The following is a 22,068-nucleotide window of genomic DNA, read 5'->3' as shown; positions in this document are numbered from 1 at the left end:
TCTGAGTAAGCTCCAGGAGTTGGTGATGGAGAGGGAGGCCTGGCATGCTGCAGTCCATGGGGTTGCAAAGAGTTGAACATGACTGAGTGACTGAACTGAACTGAACTGAACTGAACTTCAGTAAAACAGTATCTAATAGCTAATATGGGTAATTAATTCTCTAACAAACCTATATTTTTATAAGTGTTATAACATAAATTTGGAAATAAACAATCTCATTTATAGGGGCCATGATTACAGTAGGCTAAAAAAATACATCACCACATAGTTATTTAATAGACAGCATTTTTCTCCCCCTGTTTTGTATCAAAAGAACCCAGAATAAACACAGAGACTGTTTTTAAATGGAACATGCACAGTCAATGAGAAGGGCCTCATGCTTGAGAAGCTTTGCAAGTGCAAGAAAACAAAGGATTCTTATTTTACCCTTTTGGGAAACAGATCCATTTCATTCCATGAACTTTTCAGTGTTGCAGACAGATAAAATAAAAAAGACCTCAGTTGCTTCTCCTTGCAAATCCAATGCCAGACTAACAAGGTAGGGCTGGGGGAAGGAAAGAAGGGAAGGGAAAAGAATGCAATGCTAGTGTCTTTGGTTTGTTTTGAATTTTAATATCATTCCAGAGACAAGTCAAGAAATACTAGAGCATAGCTGTGTAATCCTACCTGTGGTATATCAGAACACATATATGGGTTTTTGTATTACAACTGAGCAAAGGTTGGTTTTTTGCCTATTAATGGGCTGGAGGTGGGCATCACAAGTATGCCATTTAATAGGTCAGAAGATACAAACATGCTAAAATGAAAGTCCTTGGAATAAAGGAAGTAATTGTGAGTCATTCAGTTCAGTTCAGTTCAGTTGCTCAGTCATATCCGACTCTTTGCAACTCCATGGACCACAGCACTCCAGCCTCCTTGTCCATCACCAACTCCCAGAGTTTACTCAAACTCATCTCCATTGAGTCAGTGATGCCATCCAACCATCTCATCCTCTGTCGTCCCCTTCTCCTCCTGCCTTCAGTCTTTCCCAGCATCAGGGTCTTTTCAGATGAGCCAGCTCTTTGCATCAGGTGGCCAAAGTATTGGAGTCAGCTTCAACATCAGTCCTTCCAATGAACATCCAGGACTGAGTTCCTTTAGAAAGGACTGGTAGGATCTCCTTGCAGTCCAAGGGATTCTCAAGGGTCTTCCCCAACACCACAGTTCAAAAGCATCAATTCTTTGGTGCTCAGCTTTCTTTATAGTCCAACTCTCACATCCATACATGACTACTGGAAAAACAACAGTCTTGACTTGACAGACCTTTGCTGGCAAAGTAATGTCTATGCTTTTTAATATGCTGTCTAGGTTGGTCATAACTTTCCTTCCAAGGAGTAAGCATCTTTTAATTTCATGGCTGAAATGACCATCCACAGTGATTTTGGAGGCCAAAAAAAAATAAAGTCAGCCACTGTTTCCCCATCTATTTGCCATGAAGTGATGGGACCAGATGCCATGATCTTAGTTTTCTGAATGTTAAGTTTTAAGCCAACTTTTTCACTCTCCTTGTTCACTTACATCAAGAGGCTCATTAGTTCTTCTTTGCTTTTTGCCATAAGGGTGGTGTCATCTGCATATCTGAGGTTATTGATATTTCTCCTGGAAATCTTGATTCCAGCTTGTGCTTCATCCAGCCCAGCACTTCTCATGATGTACTCTGAATGTAAGTTAAATAAGCAGGGTGACAAGATACAGCCTTGACGTACTCCTTTTCCTATTTGGAACCAATCTGTAATTCCATGCCCAGTTCTAACTGTTGCTTCCTTAACTGCATACAGATTTCTCAAGAAGCAGGTCAGGTGGTCTGGTCAGAATTTTACACAGTTTTTTTGTGATCCACACAGTCAAAGGCTTTGGTGTAGTCAATAAAGTAGAAATAGATGTTTTCCTGGAACTCTTGCTTTTTTCATGATCCAGTGGATATTGGTGATTTGATCTCTGGTTCCTCTGCCTTTTCTAAAACCAGCTTGAACATCTGGAAGTTCACAATTCACGTTGTTGCTGAAGCCTGTCTTGAAAAATTTTGAGCATTACTTTACTAACATGTGAGGTTAATTGATTTTGTATCCAGGATTCCAAATGGCCTTTTGGATGCATATAATTCATTGCTGCATAAACTACTCATTCCATCTTTTAGCTTTTCTGACCCTTCCCTCATGGCTGGCCAGCACATCTAGAAAGTCTGCAAACATTTTTTATCTATATTATTAGAAACTCAATAAGTAATTACATAGTGAAAAAAAGAGTAAATGAATAAATAACTTTACATGTAATTTATATTTGGCATGATAAAGATGCTAACCTGTTCCAATGGCTATCTGACTGGAAAAATCCTCCACTTTCAACATCTCTCTCCGGTGGTATGTCTGTGTCTGGGATTTGTGTTCAGTGCTAATTAAGCATGATCCCTTTTAAATGGTAATTTTTCAAAAAGTGATTCTTTCTTGGCTTACAGAACAGCTCACTTAAATCTTCTAAATTGGTATTCCAGGGAAATGGTCTTGACCTCCTTCCCCTTTGGAGACAGACTCATGTTCTATGTTTCTTAAACTAAGGCTATGCTCACACCAGAGTAATTAACGGAATAATTGTCCTAATGGGATTCAACCTTACTCTCAGTCTTAATTGGATGATTGCTCCAGTTTGAATATACTCTAATAAGTTCCCTAAGAAGAACTTAGTCTTTATTTTCTAAAATCAAAGTCTACTGTGCTTTCCCTTCATTTGATTTTCCTCAGTAGAGATGCAATCAATGTTAAAAATAAAACACTCAAAACAGAAATATATGTGCTGTAAATAAAAGTTCCAATGATGATACCCTGCAGAAATATTCATCATTAAAAGTTTACAGAGCTTTCCGGAACTGTTTTTCTCTCTCTCTTACACACATGCAAACACATATACATACAAACATACATGTGTAAAGATATACACATATAAGTAAACATATATAATTACATATGTGTAGTATATTTGTGTGATACATACACACATATCAGACATCTCTCCAAGTACCATCGGGTTCCATGGGAGACAGGCAATTGTTAATATAAGTATTTAGTCAAAATCAAGCCCAAAGCCAAATATCACTGTAGAGTAAATTTCTATACTACAGGAAATAAATTTTACTTAAAACAATTATTGTATTACTCAATTTTTTAATTATACATATCTAAATGATTGGAACTATAATGCTAGAACAATAATTTCTCAGCACTGTTCTATCCAAGAATGATTCTGTGGTACCTGTGTCTTACATTTATTAATACAAAACAAAATATCAGCTCAGTTTTACCAGATGTTAGTATAAGTGAAAGATATTAGTAGAATGTGATTAATTTCATTTTTTCTTTCTTTCTTTTTTTTTTACTTTACAATTCTGTATTGGTTTTGCCATACATCAACATGAATCTGCCATGGGTGTACATAAGTTCCCACTCCTGAACCCCCTTCCCACCTCCTTCCCCATACCATCCCTCTGGGTTATCCCAGTGCATCAGCCCCAAGCATCCTGTATCCTGCCTCATACCTAGACTGGTGATTCGTTTCTTACACGATATTATACATGTTTCAATACCATTCTCCCAAATCATCCTACCCTCTCCCTCTCCCACAGAGTCAAAAAATCTGTTCTGTACATCTGTGTCTTTTGCTGTCTCTCATACAGGGTTATTGTTACCGTCTTTCTAAATTCCATATATATGTGTTAGTATGCTGATTGGTGTTTTTCTTTCTGGCTTACTTCACTCTGTATAATAGGCTCCAGTTTCATCCACCTCACTAGAACTCATTCAAATGTATTCTTTTTGATGGCTGAGTAATACTCCATTGTGTATATATACCACAGCTTTCTTATCCATTCATCTGCTGATGGACATCTAGGTTGCTTCCATGTCCTGGTTATTAGCACTGTTTATAATATCATTTTTTTCTAACGCCTTTTCTCTTTTCTGAAAACTCTTCATATTATTACTGTTGTTATTAATGATTTGGGGGGCCATCTTAAATTGAATTTAATATTCAGGTATTAAATGCAGTTTGTGACAGTTACTATATTTCATAATTTAACATTTATGTAGAATCATGATATCAATACCTGTTTTTAATATTGCATTATTGTTTAAATAATTTAAATAGATTTATTGACTTCATAGGAATATCATGTTTTTTTCTAAGGTTACCTAGTAAAGGTGCTTTTGTATTATTCATGCTACTGCTGCTAAGTCGCTTCAGTCGTGTCCGACTCTGTGCAACCCCATAAACAGCAGCCCACCAGGCTCCCCCATCCCTGGGATTCTGCAGGCAAGAACACTGGAGTGGGTTGCCATTTCCTTCTCCAATGCAAGAAAGTGAAAAGTGAAAGTGAAGTCACTTAGTCCTGTCTGACTCTTAGCGACCCTGTGGACTACAGCCTACCAGGCTCCTCGGTCCATGGGATTTTCCAGGCAAGAGTACTGGAGTGGGTTGCCATTGCCTTCTCCGTGTATTATTCATAGTAACAATCTATTTCCCTGTTTAATTATTTTAGTTGTTAACAATCATTTTATACAAATTGATAGCTTTTAAGATTATTAAGAAACATTTTGTTTTTTTCAGTATTAAACATACAAATAAGCTCAATCATCTTAACATTTTAATATATAAATTGCCTAGGAGATTTCTTCACTCTAAGAGTCTAGAATACTTATATTTTAAAAATAGTGTTTGTTGATACTTCCCTAAGTTCAAATATTCTCTATTTGTGTATATGTTATAGATATCATACTATATTTTGATAAGTTTAGTTTTATATATTTAGATAAGTTTTGATAAGTTTTGGATAAGTATTTTGATAAGTTTAGATATACATCTCTGTTTACATATTTTATATAAAACATAATGCTGCTTTCTATTTAGGATCTAATAGTCACCTTCTATCTTAATACAAAGAGTTATCTGTATTGGATATAAGATACTTTTTTGAAACATCTTCTAATGAACATGAATGTTGTTTGTAGTGTTTAGTTATTACAAACCCTGGTGCCTTAATTGTTCCTTCTAGTGAAGACTGCTTTGCCTACCAAACATCCATTTTTCCATCTCTCTTCCTAAAATAATCATAATTATGTTGAGAAATCCATTTCTCTCCTCTGAGACCTCCTAACTTGGGTAAACATGACTATACTCATGGCCTGAGTGCATATAATTGGTCTGAAAGTGATCCTGTTCACTTTTCTAGTGATTGGCTGAGAACTGAACCATTTGAGCACACAGAGATGCTAAGAGCAGTTTTCTGAGAAAGTTCTTTGATATCCTCTGGGATCTTCCAGAAACCACTTTCTGTCTTTTCCTTTTTCTTTGGACTTTCCTGTCAGTAATATGAGGTTCAGAATCGCTAAAACCTCACAGGGAGTGGGGTCTGAGACAAGACACAACTCAAGTTATAGCCACAGGATATAGCAAAGAGGACACCTATATACCTCAGAATCTCCAGCCATGTGAGCAAGTTCATCTTCTTTCTGTTTAAACCAGCTTGAGTAGGGTGTTCTGTTATTAATAGATAAAAACAAAGACATGCTCTTTGATTAAGTATGCAAGGTGTAAGATCAAGAAAACTTGAGTATACAGATTTAGTGTTTTCTTCATTGCTGAATACCTAGCACTTACTAAGCTAGGGTATCTGGTGCATAGTAAAGAAGTATGGGACGCATGAATATGTAAATTCATACTCGACTCATGAAAGACTTGAAGCAGAGCCTACAGAAATTTTAAAGTAAACTTTGCATCTCTTTCTTTCAACATTTTAATTCTTAGAGTGGATATAAGGATTGAATATGGGCGTATACTTAATACAAAGGCAAATATTTATTTTGAAGATTTACACATGACAGCTTTCTTGTTCCTACAGAATACAAATATTTTCTTTAATGAAGAAATACCATGTCAACAAATGCGATGAATTGGTGATAGAAAAGGATATATACCAACAGAAATGGATCATAATGTAATACATTATGTAAATCCTTGACATTCTGGTCCCATATATTTTATGTGGCTGTAAAAACTGCCCCAAGATATGTAGGAACATATTAGCCTTTAGAATTTAAATCATTCATGTTTGTTTTTAAAAGAAAATATTATCATATTAACTTCTCAAAAGAAAAATCAGGGAAGTAATCATAATCATATTGTTGATATGATTGTTACTTCTCCAATTAGTGTCATAAAAATCCCTTGAAATTTAGCTAGCCATCAGTGGGTTCCTTTAGAATTTCACAGTTGAGAGACAAATGAAATTTTTCACAATTATTTTGGCTTTATGAAGTCTATTCCCTTACCTATTTCACCGATGCTAGGGAAAGTTTAATTAGATCATTACCTCTGGCTGATAACGTGCAAAGCCAATCTTACAGTCATTACCAGTTCTACACCTCACTATTTTTCCATGTATAATCTCTCTGAATGGGGGTTCATCTTACAATTTATGATGAGTGATAATTTAATTGTTAGTGTTTTGACTCATACCACCATAACATATTTTTTAAAGTCCCCCAATTATTCTGAAGTACAGACAAGTTAGGTAATTAAAGTTAAAGTCAAAAGTTGAAATCCTTCCCTACCCAAATTTTAAACATTTGAATTACCTTTAATCCCCAAACTTATCTATCATAAGAAATTAGCCTCAAAGTTAGTGAAAACCTCTTATAATGAAAAGTGTGTGCAAATCCATGAAAGATATTTCCATCTGTTATTTGCTAATTTAAAGAAAATTTTATCACACTTTAATTCATTGTACACACATTGAACATAATCTCTGCCTTGTTGCCTGAAATGATATAGGGGATATACGTTTAAAATTAGTTTTAAAAAACTTATTGAATTGTGGACTATCATGGAATTTTTTACTCATAATTCTCTCAAATTAAGAAAAAAAAAAAAGATTGAAAACAGTTGCTTCTTTGGTATCTTGCATTCCCTTCTGGCAGTCATCTTAATTGGCCCTTCCAGTCTGAAGGTAGGTTTTGATCTAGTACTGACCTGTTCTATCTGCCTTAGTTCAGCTTTTTTTCTGAGTTTGGAAAGGCGGTTGGTTTTATCCTATGAGACTTGGGGAGACTTCAAATAATTGGTTGTGTGTTTTCAAGGTTTTGTCTCTGGGTGATAAAATGGGGGGCAGAGACATTTTCTGAGTTGGTCTGTCTTAGCAGGGGCCCTAGATAACTGAGAATGACAGCAGCTGGGCTGCTGCTCTAATGGTGTGGATTCAAGCATAGCACTAACAAGATGCAGTGGAAATGGGGGGAAACAGTCACAGGAGAACGCAGAGGTTTACAAATGCTGCTCCGGCTGTGCTCAGATCTTGTCATTTCAGAGCAGAGACCCATAATGCAAATGGGTTCCCAGAAGAGTACACTAAGTTTAGAATGGTTGGGAAACACAGGGTACACTAGTGGTTGGTGATGGTGGCTAAGCTGGCGAGTCTTAGTAATTTCACTGCTTAAGAGATAGAGCTGAGAAATGGAATATTTCCTGCTATATCTGGAAACAAGGATGTCGCAGTCCTCAATCATTGCAGCCCTCCACTGAGAGCCAGTGGACCCTAAGGGAACTCAGGGAGGAGAACAACACCTGCCATCCAGCAGCCATCAGACTACAACCACCTTCTATGGTGAGCCCTGGAAAACACAGGATATTGGCCCCAGATAGCTGAGATGCATATGAAAGGAATGGTTTCTGAGAGCTCACACTGTTGCATCTTCTCATACATAGAAAAGCCCTAAATTTCTTAACTTGGGATATTTGAGTGAGTGAAAGTTGCTCAGTCCTATCTGACTCTTTGCAACCCCATGGACTATAGAGTCCATGGAATTCTCCAGGCCAGAACACTGGAGTGGGTAGCTGTTCCTTTCTCCAGGGGATCCTCCCAACCTAGGGATCTAGTCCAGGTCTCCCACACTGCAGGCAGATTCTTTACCAGCTTTGGTTTTTTTTTTTTAAATTTACCAAAAACATTTAGACTACCTTCCCTTTGTTGCAAAACTTCTGTATAACCTGGTTCCCCCTCTTGCCTCCTCAGAGAAGTTCTCACAGGATTACTTGAGATGTTGCCTCCCAGTCTTAAAGTCCTAAAAATTTCTGCTGATTAAAGCATAACTCTCAGCTTTTAGCTTCTGAGTATCTTTTAAGTCGACAGGGCTCAGAAATGAATGACAAGACACCATTGACACATAAAATTAAATAAATGTATATATATTTTAGACACTGGCAAAATGATTAAACAATTATAGAGTGAAAACAGGAGATACTGTTGCAGTGATGTGACCTCATAAAAGACTTCCCTATGCTACAGGGCACGTAGCACAGACCACATTTAAGCCTGCAATGCAGTTAATAATTTTAAATTGCAATTTGTGGTTTCTCATTGGTTTTGCCCTTCCCATCTCACCATTTAAATTTAATTATTAAGTATTCCAGAAATGCTCAGGAAAATCATAGGTTGATTTTCTATGTTTAATTTAAAATTCTATACTGTTACTGCTCCCCACTGCATGTAATCACACAAGGTCATTGATGGAATTACCTGCTGACTGACATAGACTTATCATTATCTTTTTTTATTTTTCAGGAAATAACTTACTCAGCAACCTGACTGTTTCTTGTCTCTGCAGGAGGTTTAAAAAGAACCTTTTTAAAACCTCGTTTTGCAAAATTCAGTTTTAATTTGACCACTGTTAGTAGCACTGAAGTGAAGTGAAGTGAAGTCGCTCAGTCGTGTCCTACTTTTTGAGACCCCATGGACTGTAGCCTATCAGGCTCCTCCCTCCATGGGATTCTCCAGGCAAGAGTACTGAAGTGGGTTGCCATTTCCTTTTCAAGGGGATCTTCCCAACCCAGGGATCGAACCCGGGTCTCCAGCATTCCAGGTAGATGCTTTAACCTCTGAGCCACCAGGGAAGCTAGTGTGAGACAAAAATATGTGTTTCTCAAAAAAGTTCCTCATGAACATTATTACTCTTTTATATGTAAATGGGGGCTTCCCTCGTGGCTCAGCTAGTCAAGAGTCCACCTGCAATGTGGGATACCTGGGTTTGATCCCTGGGTTGGGAAGATCCCGTGGAGAAGGGAACAGCTACTCACTCCATTATTCTGGCTGGAGAATTCCATGGACTATATAGTCTATGAGGCCACAAAGAGTCAGACAGGACTGAGCAAATTTCACCATATGTCAATGAATACTTGGGCAAGTGAATGAATGAATGAATGAATGCTAGCAGTGAGATGTCCTACTGAAGCTTCTCATATGCCTAGAATTTAGATGAAATTTCAAATTTTCATTTAAATTCACAGTGTGAAGGGAGTCATTTTTATGTTCAATCATCAGTTCTCTTTCCACAATATTAAGCAACTGGAAAATGTGACAACAGAGTTTACTGTGACATTTTCCTTACTCCTTCTGAAGTGGTAACAAAAAGTAATAAACACTAATGGAGACAACAATCAAAAGTCTGGTGGCACCTTAGATTCCCACAAGATGCATCCATTTTCTCCCCGTTCTTTGATGCACACAAAGACCTCAGACATTTTTCTCAGTCTTATGTAAATTGCTCCGTAAACACAGTCTCAAACTGGTTTTATCTACCTGCAAAGAAATCACCACTTTGAGTCTCTATCTTGTCTTATAAAGCTGGCCCCACCACTGAATCTAATATTAGTAGCTTTTACTAAGTGTTTAATCTGTTTCAGATTTAGATGATCCAGTTTCATTGTCACAATGACTCTATGAGACACTGTCAGTATTTCCCAAGCTTACAAGTTAGGAAATTGCAGTTTACAAATACCAAAACCACACAGCCAGCAAAGAAGCCAGAAGTGGAACTCAGATGTTTACCTTTATTTTTTCTTTTGACTGGGTTACCATGTTGCTTGTGGGATCTCAGTTCCCTGACCAGGGATCCAACTTGAGCCTTGGTCATTGAAAGTGAGGTGTCTTAACCACTGGACCATCAAGGAATTCCCTCAGAGGCTTCATTTTAATCAGCACATTATACTGGCATTGGTGATAGATTAATCAAACTGCTTATGAGCAGTTCTAATATTTTCTCAATTGTCCTTTTCTGAGGTAAGTAGAAATAAATTGAGCTTCCATTGAAATTAGGCATATGAAATATTCATTTGCAATCAGCTATTTAGCCATTATGAAATATTATGAATTTCTTATGAAAAGCAGTCTATTTTCTGAAATTGGTTAATAAAGTATAGAGTTAGTTGGTCAGTCTTGTCCAACTCTTTGTGACCCCATGGACTGTAGCCCGCCTGGCTCCTGTGTCCATGGAATTCTCCAGGCAAGAATACTGGAGTGGGTAGCCATTCCCTTAACTCTTATCCAATTCTGTGTTCTTAGAACCTAGCACAGTGGCTGGCAAGTAGCAGATGCTTCATAATTGTTTAATTGTTCAATTGCTGAATTTGGATTAAGATATTTTGAGCTGGGGTTAGCAATATATTTATTTTTGCAGACCTTGATTAATTCATAAAATATTTATTGAGAGCTGGACACTGGGTGGTAGTGGATAATGGGTTTTTATATTATTGGGCAGAAAAAAATCAATCTAATGCACTGAGGAGAAAGAAAATGTCTTATTTTTTGAGATATTTTATAACTGATTGAATATAATTAGTACCTAGTAGAGAGGAATGAAGACATTCCTAATGAGATTTATCCTAAACTGATATTAACCCAAAGTTAACAAACTTCTCAGAGGAGATCCTGATGACTTGTAGTTTGTTACAGTTTTTAGAACATCTGGAGCTAGAAGGGCAAATGCCCCCCTGAGAAACACTTACTTTGAAAGTTTAAAGATCATTGTGAGTTTACAGATAATTAGTGGTTCTTTTACTTGGCTAAACACACTCTCATAGGTTGCATTTAAAGACCCCGTGAATCTCCCACAGAACTAGAAGGGTCACTGGTTTGATAAAATACTCCCTTTGCTATATCATACTCTATTTAATGATTTCTGAAAATTATTAAGCTAATAACTTTTAGATACCATTTGTGATAGCCTAATTCTATTTATCTTACAAAAGCAGGTGTTAAAGTAAGATGTACATATTAATAAGCTCTATTCTCACCTGTATGAAGCTTTAAAGATATAGCTTCATTTAGCAATCATTCATCTGATTGCTTATTTATGACACTGTTTTCTAAGAAAATATCACAGAAACAAGCCATCAATGAAATAAACTGTGTAGAGTCAAAAGTGTCACACTTTCAAAGGTTTTTAAAAATATTTTTAAATTCTCATTCTGCCTAAAGTTGAAAGTCATAAATCACCTCTCTTTCTTCTTGAATATTTGTCTTGGAGAGTTAAGGTTTTATATTTACTTAAATCTAATACCTCAGTGCTGCTCGGTGATTCCTGGAAACCTGTGCCTGAGGACTTTTTGTTATCTTCATAGTCAGTTCAGAAGCTCAGTCATGTCTGACTCTTTTATTTTTTATTTTTATTTTGGGAGCAAATAATTTTTATTTTTTTTACAAATACACCAAAGAATCTTGCAATGCTGCCAGCATTGGATGCAATCCTGGGCCACAAGTCTGCACATTCTTTTGCAACTGGTCCTGTGATGGCAGAACCTTTCATCTCGCCTTTATTGTTTACTATGACCCCTGCATTATCTTCAAAATAAAGAAACACACCATCTTTTCTCCGGTATGACTTTCGTTGTCGAATTACCACCGCTGGATGTACCTTCTTGCTGAGCTCTGGTTTGCCTTTCTTGACTGTGGCCATCACCATGTCACCCACACCAGCAGCAGGAAGTCTATTCAATCGTCCCTTGATCCCCTTCACAGAGATGATATACAGATTTTTGGCTCCTGTGTTGTCAGCACAGTTGATCACGGCTCCAACCGGAAGACCCAAGGAAATCCGGAATTTCGCACCAGAGGACTCACCATGTCCTTGCTTCGACATCTTGAAGGCCGGAAAGGAACAAAAAAGCATGTCTGACTCTTTTAGACGCCATGGACTACAGCACACCAGGCTTTCCTGTCCATCACCAATTCCCGGAGCTTGTTCAAACTAATGTCCATTGAGTCGGTGATGCCATCCAACCATCTCATCCTCTGTCCTCCCCTTCTCCTCCCACCTTCAATCTTTCCCAGCATCAGGGTCTTTCCCAAGGAGTCAGTTCTTTGCATCAGGTGGCCAATGTACTGCAGTTTCCGCTTCAGCATCAGTCCTTCCAATGAATATTCAGGACTGATTTCCTCTAGGATTGACTGGTTGGATCTCCTTGCAGTCCAAGGGACTTTCAAGAGTCAACTGACCTATAATTTTTACATTTGGAACACAGTGATGTCAGGGATAAGGGAGTCACTGAGCACACAGAGTACCTGAGGGATAAGCACTGGCTGGAATGAATTTAAAGAATGAGGTACACTGTCCCTCTTACTTTCCCAGGTTCTGTCCTGGCTCTGTAGCTCCAGCCCTGATTGGTCTTTCACTCTTACAAGTCAGAAACGTGTCTCTGCCTAATTATGGCCAGAAATGAAAAACAAGTAAACAAACAAACAAAAGAAACAAAAGGGAGAGAATTTTAAATAAAGTATTTTTTTAAGTTCACTCTTCCATACGATGTGAGAATAATCCCAGAGCATTTTCCCTGGTTCTCTTATATGCTTCTGGGTGTTTTATTTATTTTTTCTTTTTTTCCTTCTTTTAATTGAAAGTTGTAAAAGCTTAAAAAGTTGCATGTTAGGATCAGGCAAAATCCTATATGCATTTCCCATACAGCAGCTTCACTTCCAGAAGATTAAGGTTCACAAAGGTTTAAAACTTTATCTACCACATGCGCTCTCAATCCTATATGCACTTTAGAATCACCTGGGTGGTTTAAACAACTGTTTATCCTTGTGCTCCTGCCCCATCCCCACCAGAGATTCTGACTGGTGATAGGTGGGCCCCAGGCATGGTCATCTAGAAGTTCCAGAGTGGATTCTAATATGCAAGCAGGGTTGAGAAGCTCTCTGTTTATTCTAAATGAGCTATTCTGGTTTTATGGTGATCTGAGTAAAGAGTGGAGATTCAGAGAAATTTGCCTACTCATGTCAGAATTGAGCAGGTATCTGAACTCACCCTGCTCATTTTCTTAGAAGTATTTTTGTGGACAGAAAATGTGAGTTGCATCCTGAGTACTCAGAACATTCTCCTGGCTGCCTATCCTTGTTTTCATACCATCAGTTCAGTTCAGTTCAGTCGCTCAGTCGTGTCTGACTCTGCGACCCCATGAATCACAGCACGCCAGGCCTCCCTGTTCATCACCATCTCCCGGAGTTCACTCAGACTCACGTCCATCGAGACAGTGATGTCATCCAGCCATCTCATCCTGGGTCGTCCCCTTCTCCTCCTGCCCCCAATCTCTCCCAGCATCAGAGTCTTTTCCAATGAGTCAACTCTTTGCATGAGGTGGCCAAAGTACTGGAGCTTCAGCTTCAGCATCATTCCTTCCAAAGAAATCCCAGGGTTGATCTCCTTCAGAATGGACTGGTTGGATCTCCTTGCAGTCCAAGGGACTTTCAAGAGTCTTCTCCAACACCACAGTTCAAAAGAATCAATTCTTCGGCACTCAGCATCACATCTCACACCATCAACCGCCATGAAACCTCGACAAGGTTTTTTTCTTGGCAAGCATAACTAGCAGAGCCTCCTCAGAGGGGACCCATCATTTGGAAGGATTTCCATGGTGCCAGATCTCTTTCCAGTATAAAACAAGTTAATAAGTTCTTATCCATGCGAACTCATGAGCTGCACAGTTCTTTGAGTATCTTTAATGAATTTACCCCCAACATATGACATATCTATGTCTATTTTACCCCCAAATATTGGACATTGTTGTGTAGTTGCCAAGTCATGTCTGGCTCATGACCCCATGGACTGTAGTCCAGCATGCTTCTCTGTCCATGGAATTTTTCAGGCAAGAATACTAGGTGGGTTGCCATTTCCTGTTTCAGGGGATCTTCCCCATCCAGGAATCAAATCCACATATATTGGATCTCCTGCACTGGCAGGTAGATTATTGTTACAATTAACAAACCAATATTAACTCATTATTATTAAAGTCCATACTACAGTCAGATTTTCTAATTTTCACCTAATACTATTTTATGTTCCAGGAGCCTATCCAGGATACCATATTACATTTAGTTGCCATGTGTCCTTGGGCTTCTCTTAGCTGTGAGTCAATTTCTCAGGCTCTCCCTTTTTTGATGATCTTAGCAGTTTTGATGAGTACTGTCAAGAACATTGTAGAAAGTTCCTTAATTGGGATTTGTTGGGCTTATTATTAAACTTAGGTTATATTTTCTTGGGAGGAAGATTACAGAAGTAAAGTACCATTTTCATCACATCATATCAAGAGTATGTACATCAACAGGACTCACCACTGTTGAGGTTAACGTTGGTTATCTGTCTGAAGGAGTGGCTGTCATGTTTCTTCACTGTAAAGTTACTTTGTTTTCCCTTTCCTTGTTGTAGGGCTTCCCAGGTGGCTCAGTGGTAAGAGTCTGCCTGCCAATGCAGGAGACACAAGAGATATGGGTTCAGTCCCTGGATTGGGAAAATCTCCTGGAGTAGGAAACAGCAACCACCTCCAATATTCCTGCCTGAAGAATTCCATTGACAGAGGAGCTTGGTGGGCTGCAGTCTATGGGGTTGCAAAGAGTTTGACATGACTGAGTAACTGAGCATGTATGCCCTATTTGAAGGGAAGTCTCTATGTGCAAACCACACTAACAAGTGGGGAGTTATGCTTCTTGAAGTCAGAATGTGTACATAAAGTATCTGGAATTCTCCTTAGAGTTTCCCCTTCTCCCCATAGACTTATTCAATCTTTTTTTTTTTTTTAATCTATATCAGCATGAACTCATAGATATTTATTTTATAATTTGGGTTATAATTCAACACTGCTTTGTTTTGTTGCTGAAACTGTTCTATCTTTGGCTACTGGGAGCTCTTTCAGCTGGTTCTTGTGTCCCTCTGACATAGTCTCATTATATTTGTTTTGTTTAATAATTCCTCATTTTCTGGCACTGAAGATTCTCCAAGGAACATTGATCCCGTTTTTCTTGGAGAACACTATTAGCCACAATCTGCATTCTAAGTATGTTCACTGCTACTGGGATATTTTTACTTCCAGACCCTTTCAGCTGACAAGAGTCGCAACTATTTGGGTATATAGTAATACATATATATGCATACATTTTTCTATATGTAACATATGCATCTTTATTAAGCAGAACCTGAGTTCATATTGATGTTTCCAGCTCTAATTCATTATTATATGAGTCATTCCCTTTATCTGTATTCTCCCCCTCCATTAGTGAGAAAATTGTCTTCCATCCTCTGCCATCTTATATTTAACTGTTCAATAATTAAAAGATTCTTGCTCCTTGGAAGAAAAGTTATGACCAACCTAGAAAGCAATATTAAAGAGCAGAGACATCACTTTACCAACAAAGGTCCATCTAGCCAAAGCTATGGTTTTTCCAGTAGTCATGTATGGATGTGAGAGCTGGAATATAAAGAAAGCTGAGTGCTGAAGAATTGATGCTTTTGAACTGTGGTGTTGAAGAAGACTCTTGAGAGTCCCTTTAGCTGCAAGGAGATTCAACCAGTCCATCCTAAAGGAAATCAGTCCTGAATATTCATTGGAAGGACTGATGCTGAAGCTGAAACTCCAATACTTTGGCCACCTGATGCAAAGAACTGACTCATTGGAAAAGATCCTAATGCTGGGAAAGGTTAAAGGTGGGAGGAGAAGGGGATGACAGAGGATGAGATGGTTGGATGGCATAACCAAAGTGATGGATGTGAGTTTGAGTAGGCTCCGGGAGTTGGTGATGGACATAGAAGCCTGGCATGCTGCAGTCCACAGGGTCACAAAGAGTCGGCCATGACTAAGCGACTGAACTGAACTGATCTGTAACCTCCCACTCCAGTAGTGAGAAACTTGCCTTTCACTTTCTCCCATCTTATATTTAACTGTTCAATGACATATATAATCTACAGAATGGTGTCAGAATGGCGAACCCTTACTCCCCTGGGAAACAACTTATGAAACAGCATTTGCAAATATCTTCTCCATTCAGTAGCTCTCCTCATTTTATTGACGGTTTCTTTTACTGTGCAAAAGTTTTTTTGTTTGATGAAGCCTCATTTACTTATTTTTTCTTTTTGTTTCCCTTGCTTGAGGAGATATAGCCAAAAAGTTATCACTAAGTCCAGTGTCCAAGAGCATACTGCTTGTGTTTTCTTCTCAAAGTTTATTGGTTCCAGGTCTTATATTTAAGTCTTTTATTTATTTTGTGTTTATTTTTGTGTATGGTGTAGACAGCTACACATTTACTTCTAATTTAATTATACTGAGTAAAAATTAGGTTTCCAAAGTGCTTTGTTGACTAAAGTTCTTCTTTAAGTATCTAAATTCATTATGAAACAATGGAAAGCTCTCAATTGAATATGTTTTCCTAGTTAAATTTATACTTGATATATACTATTGATATTGCTATATACTGGAAGTTGCATTATGCATTATGCCCAATCTCTATCCTGAAAAATCAAAAATGTTCTTTTAGAAAAGTTTCTGGCTTTCCATCTCTCATTTTAGCTCAAAAATCTTGATTAAAGTAGATTGACAAAAGTGTTTAATGTAAATAAAATATACATTAGATAAAATGAAGCAAAATTTCCAACATTTGGAACAAATGAAAAGGACACAGAGAACAAACACAGGCTGAAATATCACACAGAATCAGAATTAAGGCTGATACAAAATGTATACCATGACATTTTTTTAGTTGCTAGCAATGGAACTTTAGTAAACTGTACACTTTCTTTAATCTGGTACTAAAAGACAAAAGTAATCAGTTATATATATATATTGTAGTGTTCAAAAGAGAGAAGAGTTGGAATCAACTGGAAAAGATATGTGTTGATGATACTAAGATGATAAAGAAATTTCTACCAAGAATCTTCATAAAGAAAATACTTTCAACTAAAGTAGCTTTTCCACCATAATTCTAGCAGCAAGATTCTAACTTTTAATATAGACTTCCATGTCCTTATGCCAAAGCACAATTGGTAAAATCAACTCAGCGTATGTAACACATGTGAGTCATTGTGTGTGTGTGTTTGGCTAGAGTCTAATGGGGATGCGGTGTGGCAAGTTGGGGCTAATCAAAACACAGCTGACAACCAGCACCCGCCCTTGTGTGTTTGGCCAACCTAGTGGTCATAAGTAAGAATCTAGCAGAATGGTTCAGGCTTCCCTGGTGGCTCAAAGGTAAATAATCTGCCTGCCAATGCAGGAGACATGGGTTCAATTCCTGTCCAGGAAGATCCCCTGGGGAAGGAAATGGCTACTCACTGTAGTACTCTTACCTGGGAAATCCCATGGACAGAGGGGCCTGGTGGGCTATAGTCCATGGAGTTGCAAAGAGTTGGACACCACTGAGCAACTAAACAACAGCAGCAGAATGGTTGTATAAAGTAGCACTCAAAAGATTCTCCCCAAACCTAGTTTCTTTCAGCTAAATTTTAGTAGATGTTTAGTGGTATTAAGTTCACAATTGTGTTATGTAAAGTTTAAATTCTGATCACAGACTTAAATTCCCTTCCATGATATTCTAATATCGAGAATGACTATTTTACCTTTTGTGCCGTTGCTGCAAGAATTGTTCAGCCACTGTATTCTCTTTTAATTAGTTTACATTGCAGAATCACATCTCCAGTCGAGTGGGCAATGTATCCTTTTCAAAGCAGCTTTAATTTATATGCTATGTTGAGCTGGGGCTTCCTTGAGTGACTAGTTAGGTTGGATTTATGGTATGTGAATTTTCTACAAAGATAATTCATAAAAAAGTGGACCTAATGAGTAGCAAATGAGTTCTTGATTATTCTGACAGACATAGAACTTGGTCAAATATTTCTCACTTTACCATGATATTTTTAATTTATGCAACTTGAGACTTTCATAAGGAAGGCATCTTCTTTATTTGAATGAATCACTTTGTAATTTAATCATTAAGAAGACGATATTAATACATCACAGAATTTTCTTCATTCCAATAACTAAACTTCTACTTATTTTCTGACAGGTACACAGCATCTAACAGGAGATTAAACTTGTTGACCTCTAAGTTCCCAATTCACACTGAGAAGCTATTATCCTATGACTCTTCTGTTTACTTGTTATACTACTTCCTAATCAGGAAATCATAGTGGATAGATTTATTAATGGCATGGAGACCAAAACTTTGCCCTGCTTCCCAATTGGCATTGTCTTTCATAAAGAAATCATATTCCCTCCCCACATAACCAGTTCTGATAACTCTTTTCTTCTGACAGATCAAATCTTACCTCCTCCTTCTTTTCTTCTTTCTCTCTCCCTTTCCTCCTCCTCCTTTTTCTGATCCTCATTCTCTTCTCCTTCCTATTGAAATGCATGAGCAAGCCTTTGTTACCTTGTTGGCCAGTATTTTACATGCGATGATGTTCTACAACTTATCCATTGTCCTTTGTCTCCTGTTCTACAATAAACCTCAGCGTTGTAAACCCACATTCTTTTGCTTTTATTCCTTAACTTCATCCTGGCCAAAACACGCATGAAAATTGGAATCCACCTAGGGACAGACAGTTCAATGCTAAGGGGAAAAGAAACAAAACAAAACAAAACAAAACAAAACAAAACAACAACCTCATAATGAATAATGCCCCTAAGCTGATCAGCTTTAGAACATAACAACAGAAGCCATCAACTTATCTACCATGTCTTTTGTAAACCCTGAGCCAACTGTCTTTCCATGACTTGCTGATTGCAATACTAAATGATTTGGGGCTCAAACTCAGGTCAACAGAACCTTAGGAACTGAAGGTCACTTATATGCTTGTTCTCTTTCTATATACACTTCGTGTTGACTCTGCCTCTTGCCGTTAATATCAAGGATGGGTAGGCTGTCTGAACATAGAGATTCCTCTAATTCAGGGTCCCCAACCTCTGAGATCTAATGCCTGATGACCTGCGGTGAAGCTGATGTAATAATAATAAAGTGCACAATAAATGTAACACATTTGAAACACCATGAAACCTTTTCCCCAACCCCAGTTCGTGGCAAAACTGCTTTTCACTAAACTGGTCTCTGGTGCCAAAGAGGGATTTGAAATGTGTCATTCATGGGATTACTGAAAAAAATCTTTCTTTGCCATTGTCGATGTTTCGATTGCTTTCTGTTGATTTTTGTTAAAGTCCTTGATACTTTTCAATCTCTGCAGTCTTTCAGGGACACTCAAACATTTCTTCAAGATCCTTCTGAAAGTCCCAGAAGGTCTCATGCAGAGTCTCAAAAATCTCTCAAGAAGCAGCATGTGTTTTCTTTACCTGAGGTCAAACTCTCCAGCCCTGCAGACCGAGATCAGAGCTATTCCTCTCTGAGCGGCTCAGAATGTCCCTGTCTCAGATGCCCAAAGATGGCAACATTTTGATTTTTTGAGGTAAAGAAGCACCTGACATTCTTTATATTCTTTTTTATTAAGTTTTGCTTATATGTTGCAAATAGATTTATGATTTTCCAAGTTCTCCTTGACTTTAGCTACTACACTGCATGCTTTCTAGCTTGATAAAGATTGCTTACTAACAGAGTCCAACCTAACAACAGAGGTAATCTGAGTGTGATTTGAAGAGATCATAGGCAGGTCTCCCTGAACCTCAATTGCTACCACATCCTTTCACTCCATCAATGTTGTTGTTTTATTGTGATGGTTTGAGAAGCTTTTCAATCTTTCAGAGGTGTTTTTATGTAACGCAGACACACTCAGAAGGAGTCTTACCTTCTGTTTTCATTATATCATCGTCGACTGAAAGCGGTTTCAGAATAAAATATGAGCAATCCAAGTTCTATTGATTAAAAGGAGACACATATCAAGAAAATAAAATGGGTGCTATCACAGCAGGTTTGGGAGGGCCAAGAAATCTTTGCAAGTCCATGTTTTTCTGTGAAACAATTTTCCCTTCTATATAATTTTTTTTGTTGTCCACGTTTTGCTTTATTAATATTTTGATCTGGGTAAAGCACACATTTCTTGAAGAACTGCCATGATATTCTTCACTTGGTTTGGATAGGAAATGGCAAATTTTATGGTATTTTTCTTTCCTCTGACTTGTAAGAAAAAAAGAGGTGGTGTAAAACAATGTGACCAGCTCCATTTAATCAGTCAATTTACATATTTACATTCCTAGAATTGTAAAAGTTAGTGTATAGAGAAATCACCGTTTGCGGATACAGAAATTTCATTTACTAAAGCAAATTTAAAATATTTTTCTTGGATATCTTTTATTGAGGAAGAAAAATAAAAAAATTCTAGTTAACTGATATTTTGCTATTTGTGTGTGTGTGTATGTGCTTGTATGTGTGTTTCTGGGTGTTTCTCCAGTGTCAGACACACAGGACGTATACAACAAGAAACTGACCGAAGACATACTTTCGTAAACTTTAAATAGATGGCTACACTTCTACCAGTTGCAAATAAAAATGTAAAACCATACACACACATACATATATATTTTTTATAAGATGTGCAGATTCTGGTTAATTAAAAAACACACATAAGCACTGTTTTTTTAAGTAGTGAAAGCACTGATGTTTATTCCTGATACCCCTTTCCCAAAATGCTGAAATAAATAATGTATTAAAAAATATTTCCAAAAATTATCTCATATTTCTTTGTAAGAATTTTTCTGTGTATTTACTACTATTTCAGTGTTTTATATTCTGGACATGATCACTAAACTTAGTCATTCCACTTTGATAAATGGTCATTCACAGAAGTTGCTACTTTCTGTAAATGTTATCATCTGATTCAATTTTGTCACCTTATCCAACTTCTCAAAACTGTTTTATTTCCTGTCAGATCTTTAGTCATCTTGAATCTTGAGTAAAGTAGGATGTCAAAATATCAAATCCTCCTTTCCATTCTTTTTTATTTTTATTCTCTGGCAGCTTCTGGTAAATGAAGGGATTGGTTTTAGATGAGTGAGGTTTGCTTGCTTTGAAAATGAGAATTTTTGTGAAGATAATGTGCTTATTTTCATTGAAATAGCAGTAATTGAAACATTGGACAACACACTGGAAGATAAAATGATAGCAGTGTATTATATGGAAATAAATTCACTTTATTACATGGAAATAAAGTCACTAAAGAAAGCTGAGCATTGAAGAATTGATGCTTTTGAACTGTGGTGTTGGAGAAGACTCCTGAGTCTTGGACTAAAAGGAGATCCAACCAGTCCATCCTAAAGAAAATCAGTCCTGAATATTCATTGGAAGGACTGATGCTGAAGCTGAAACTCCAATACTTTGGCCACCTATGCAAAGATTCAACTCATTGGAAAAGACGTGATGCTGGGAAAGATTGAAGGCGGGAAGAGAAGGGGACAACAGAGGATGTGATGGTTGGATGGCATCACTGACTCAATGGACATGAATTTGAGTAAGCTCCAGGAGTTGGTGACGGACAGGGAGGCCTGGCATGCTGCAGTCCATGGGGTCACAAAGAGTTAGACACGACTGACCAACTGAACTGAACTGAAATTCACTTTGAAAACTAGAACCCATTTGGCCAAGTCATGGCCTCACTAAAGTAATATTCCAAGATGTGCTTAATTACTGGTGCCATGGTTTATATCTCTGAGCTATTTGTGCACTGTAGGTATGTAAAAGTAATGTGGACTAAGAGTCCACTTTAGATAAAGTACAAGAGCTGTAACAAATGGGCAGGAGTTGCCTTATGTACAGTTGACCTGTTTTCTTTTTTCTAGTTGCATCAGATGAGCATAGACTTCAGGTCATACCAAACTGGTACAATTCAAGTTGTACGCATCAAGCACTTAACAGGGTCTGAATAGCACTTGTATATAGTTTAGCTTTGACAAGAATCTCATCTAAATTCTGAGTCTAATCAAATGCATTATAAATATATTATATATATTATC

The 22,068-nt window shown here is 37.6% G+C and overlaps 1 protein-coding gene across 1 annotated transcript; it reads right to left on the bottom strand.

Annotated features, from left to right (window-relative positions):
• Positions 1–11,510: 11,510 nt before the first annotated feature.
• LOC101103150 (large ribosomal subunit protein uL14-like) lies at positions 11,511–12,012 on the bottom strand. The gene has a single exon (XM_015095159.3). The coding sequence runs from the start codon at positions 11,994–11,996 to the stop codon at positions 11,511–11,513; it is 486 nt and encodes a 161-aa protein (XP_014950645.3). The 5' UTR covers positions 11,997–12,012.
• Positions 12,013–22,068: the final 10,056 nt, after the last annotated feature.

The sequence above is a fragment of the Ovis aries genome, chromosome 4 (genome assembly GCF_016772045.2).
Source record: "Ovis aries strain OAR_USU_Benz2616 breed Rambouillet chromosome 4, ARS-UI_Ramb_v3.0, whole genome shotgun sequence".
In the NCBI taxonomy this organism is placed as follows: domain Eukaryota; kingdom Metazoa; phylum Chordata; class Mammalia; order Artiodactyla; family Bovidae; genus Ovis; species Ovis aries.
This window is presented reverse-complemented; position numbering and strand designations above follow the sequence as displayed.

What these genes read in the sequence shown, in the direction of transcription:
- LOC101103150 (XM_015095159.3), bottom strand. Translation starts at nt 11,996, where the DNA reads ATGTCGAAGCAAGGACATGGTGAGTCCTCTGGTGCGAAATTCCGGATT.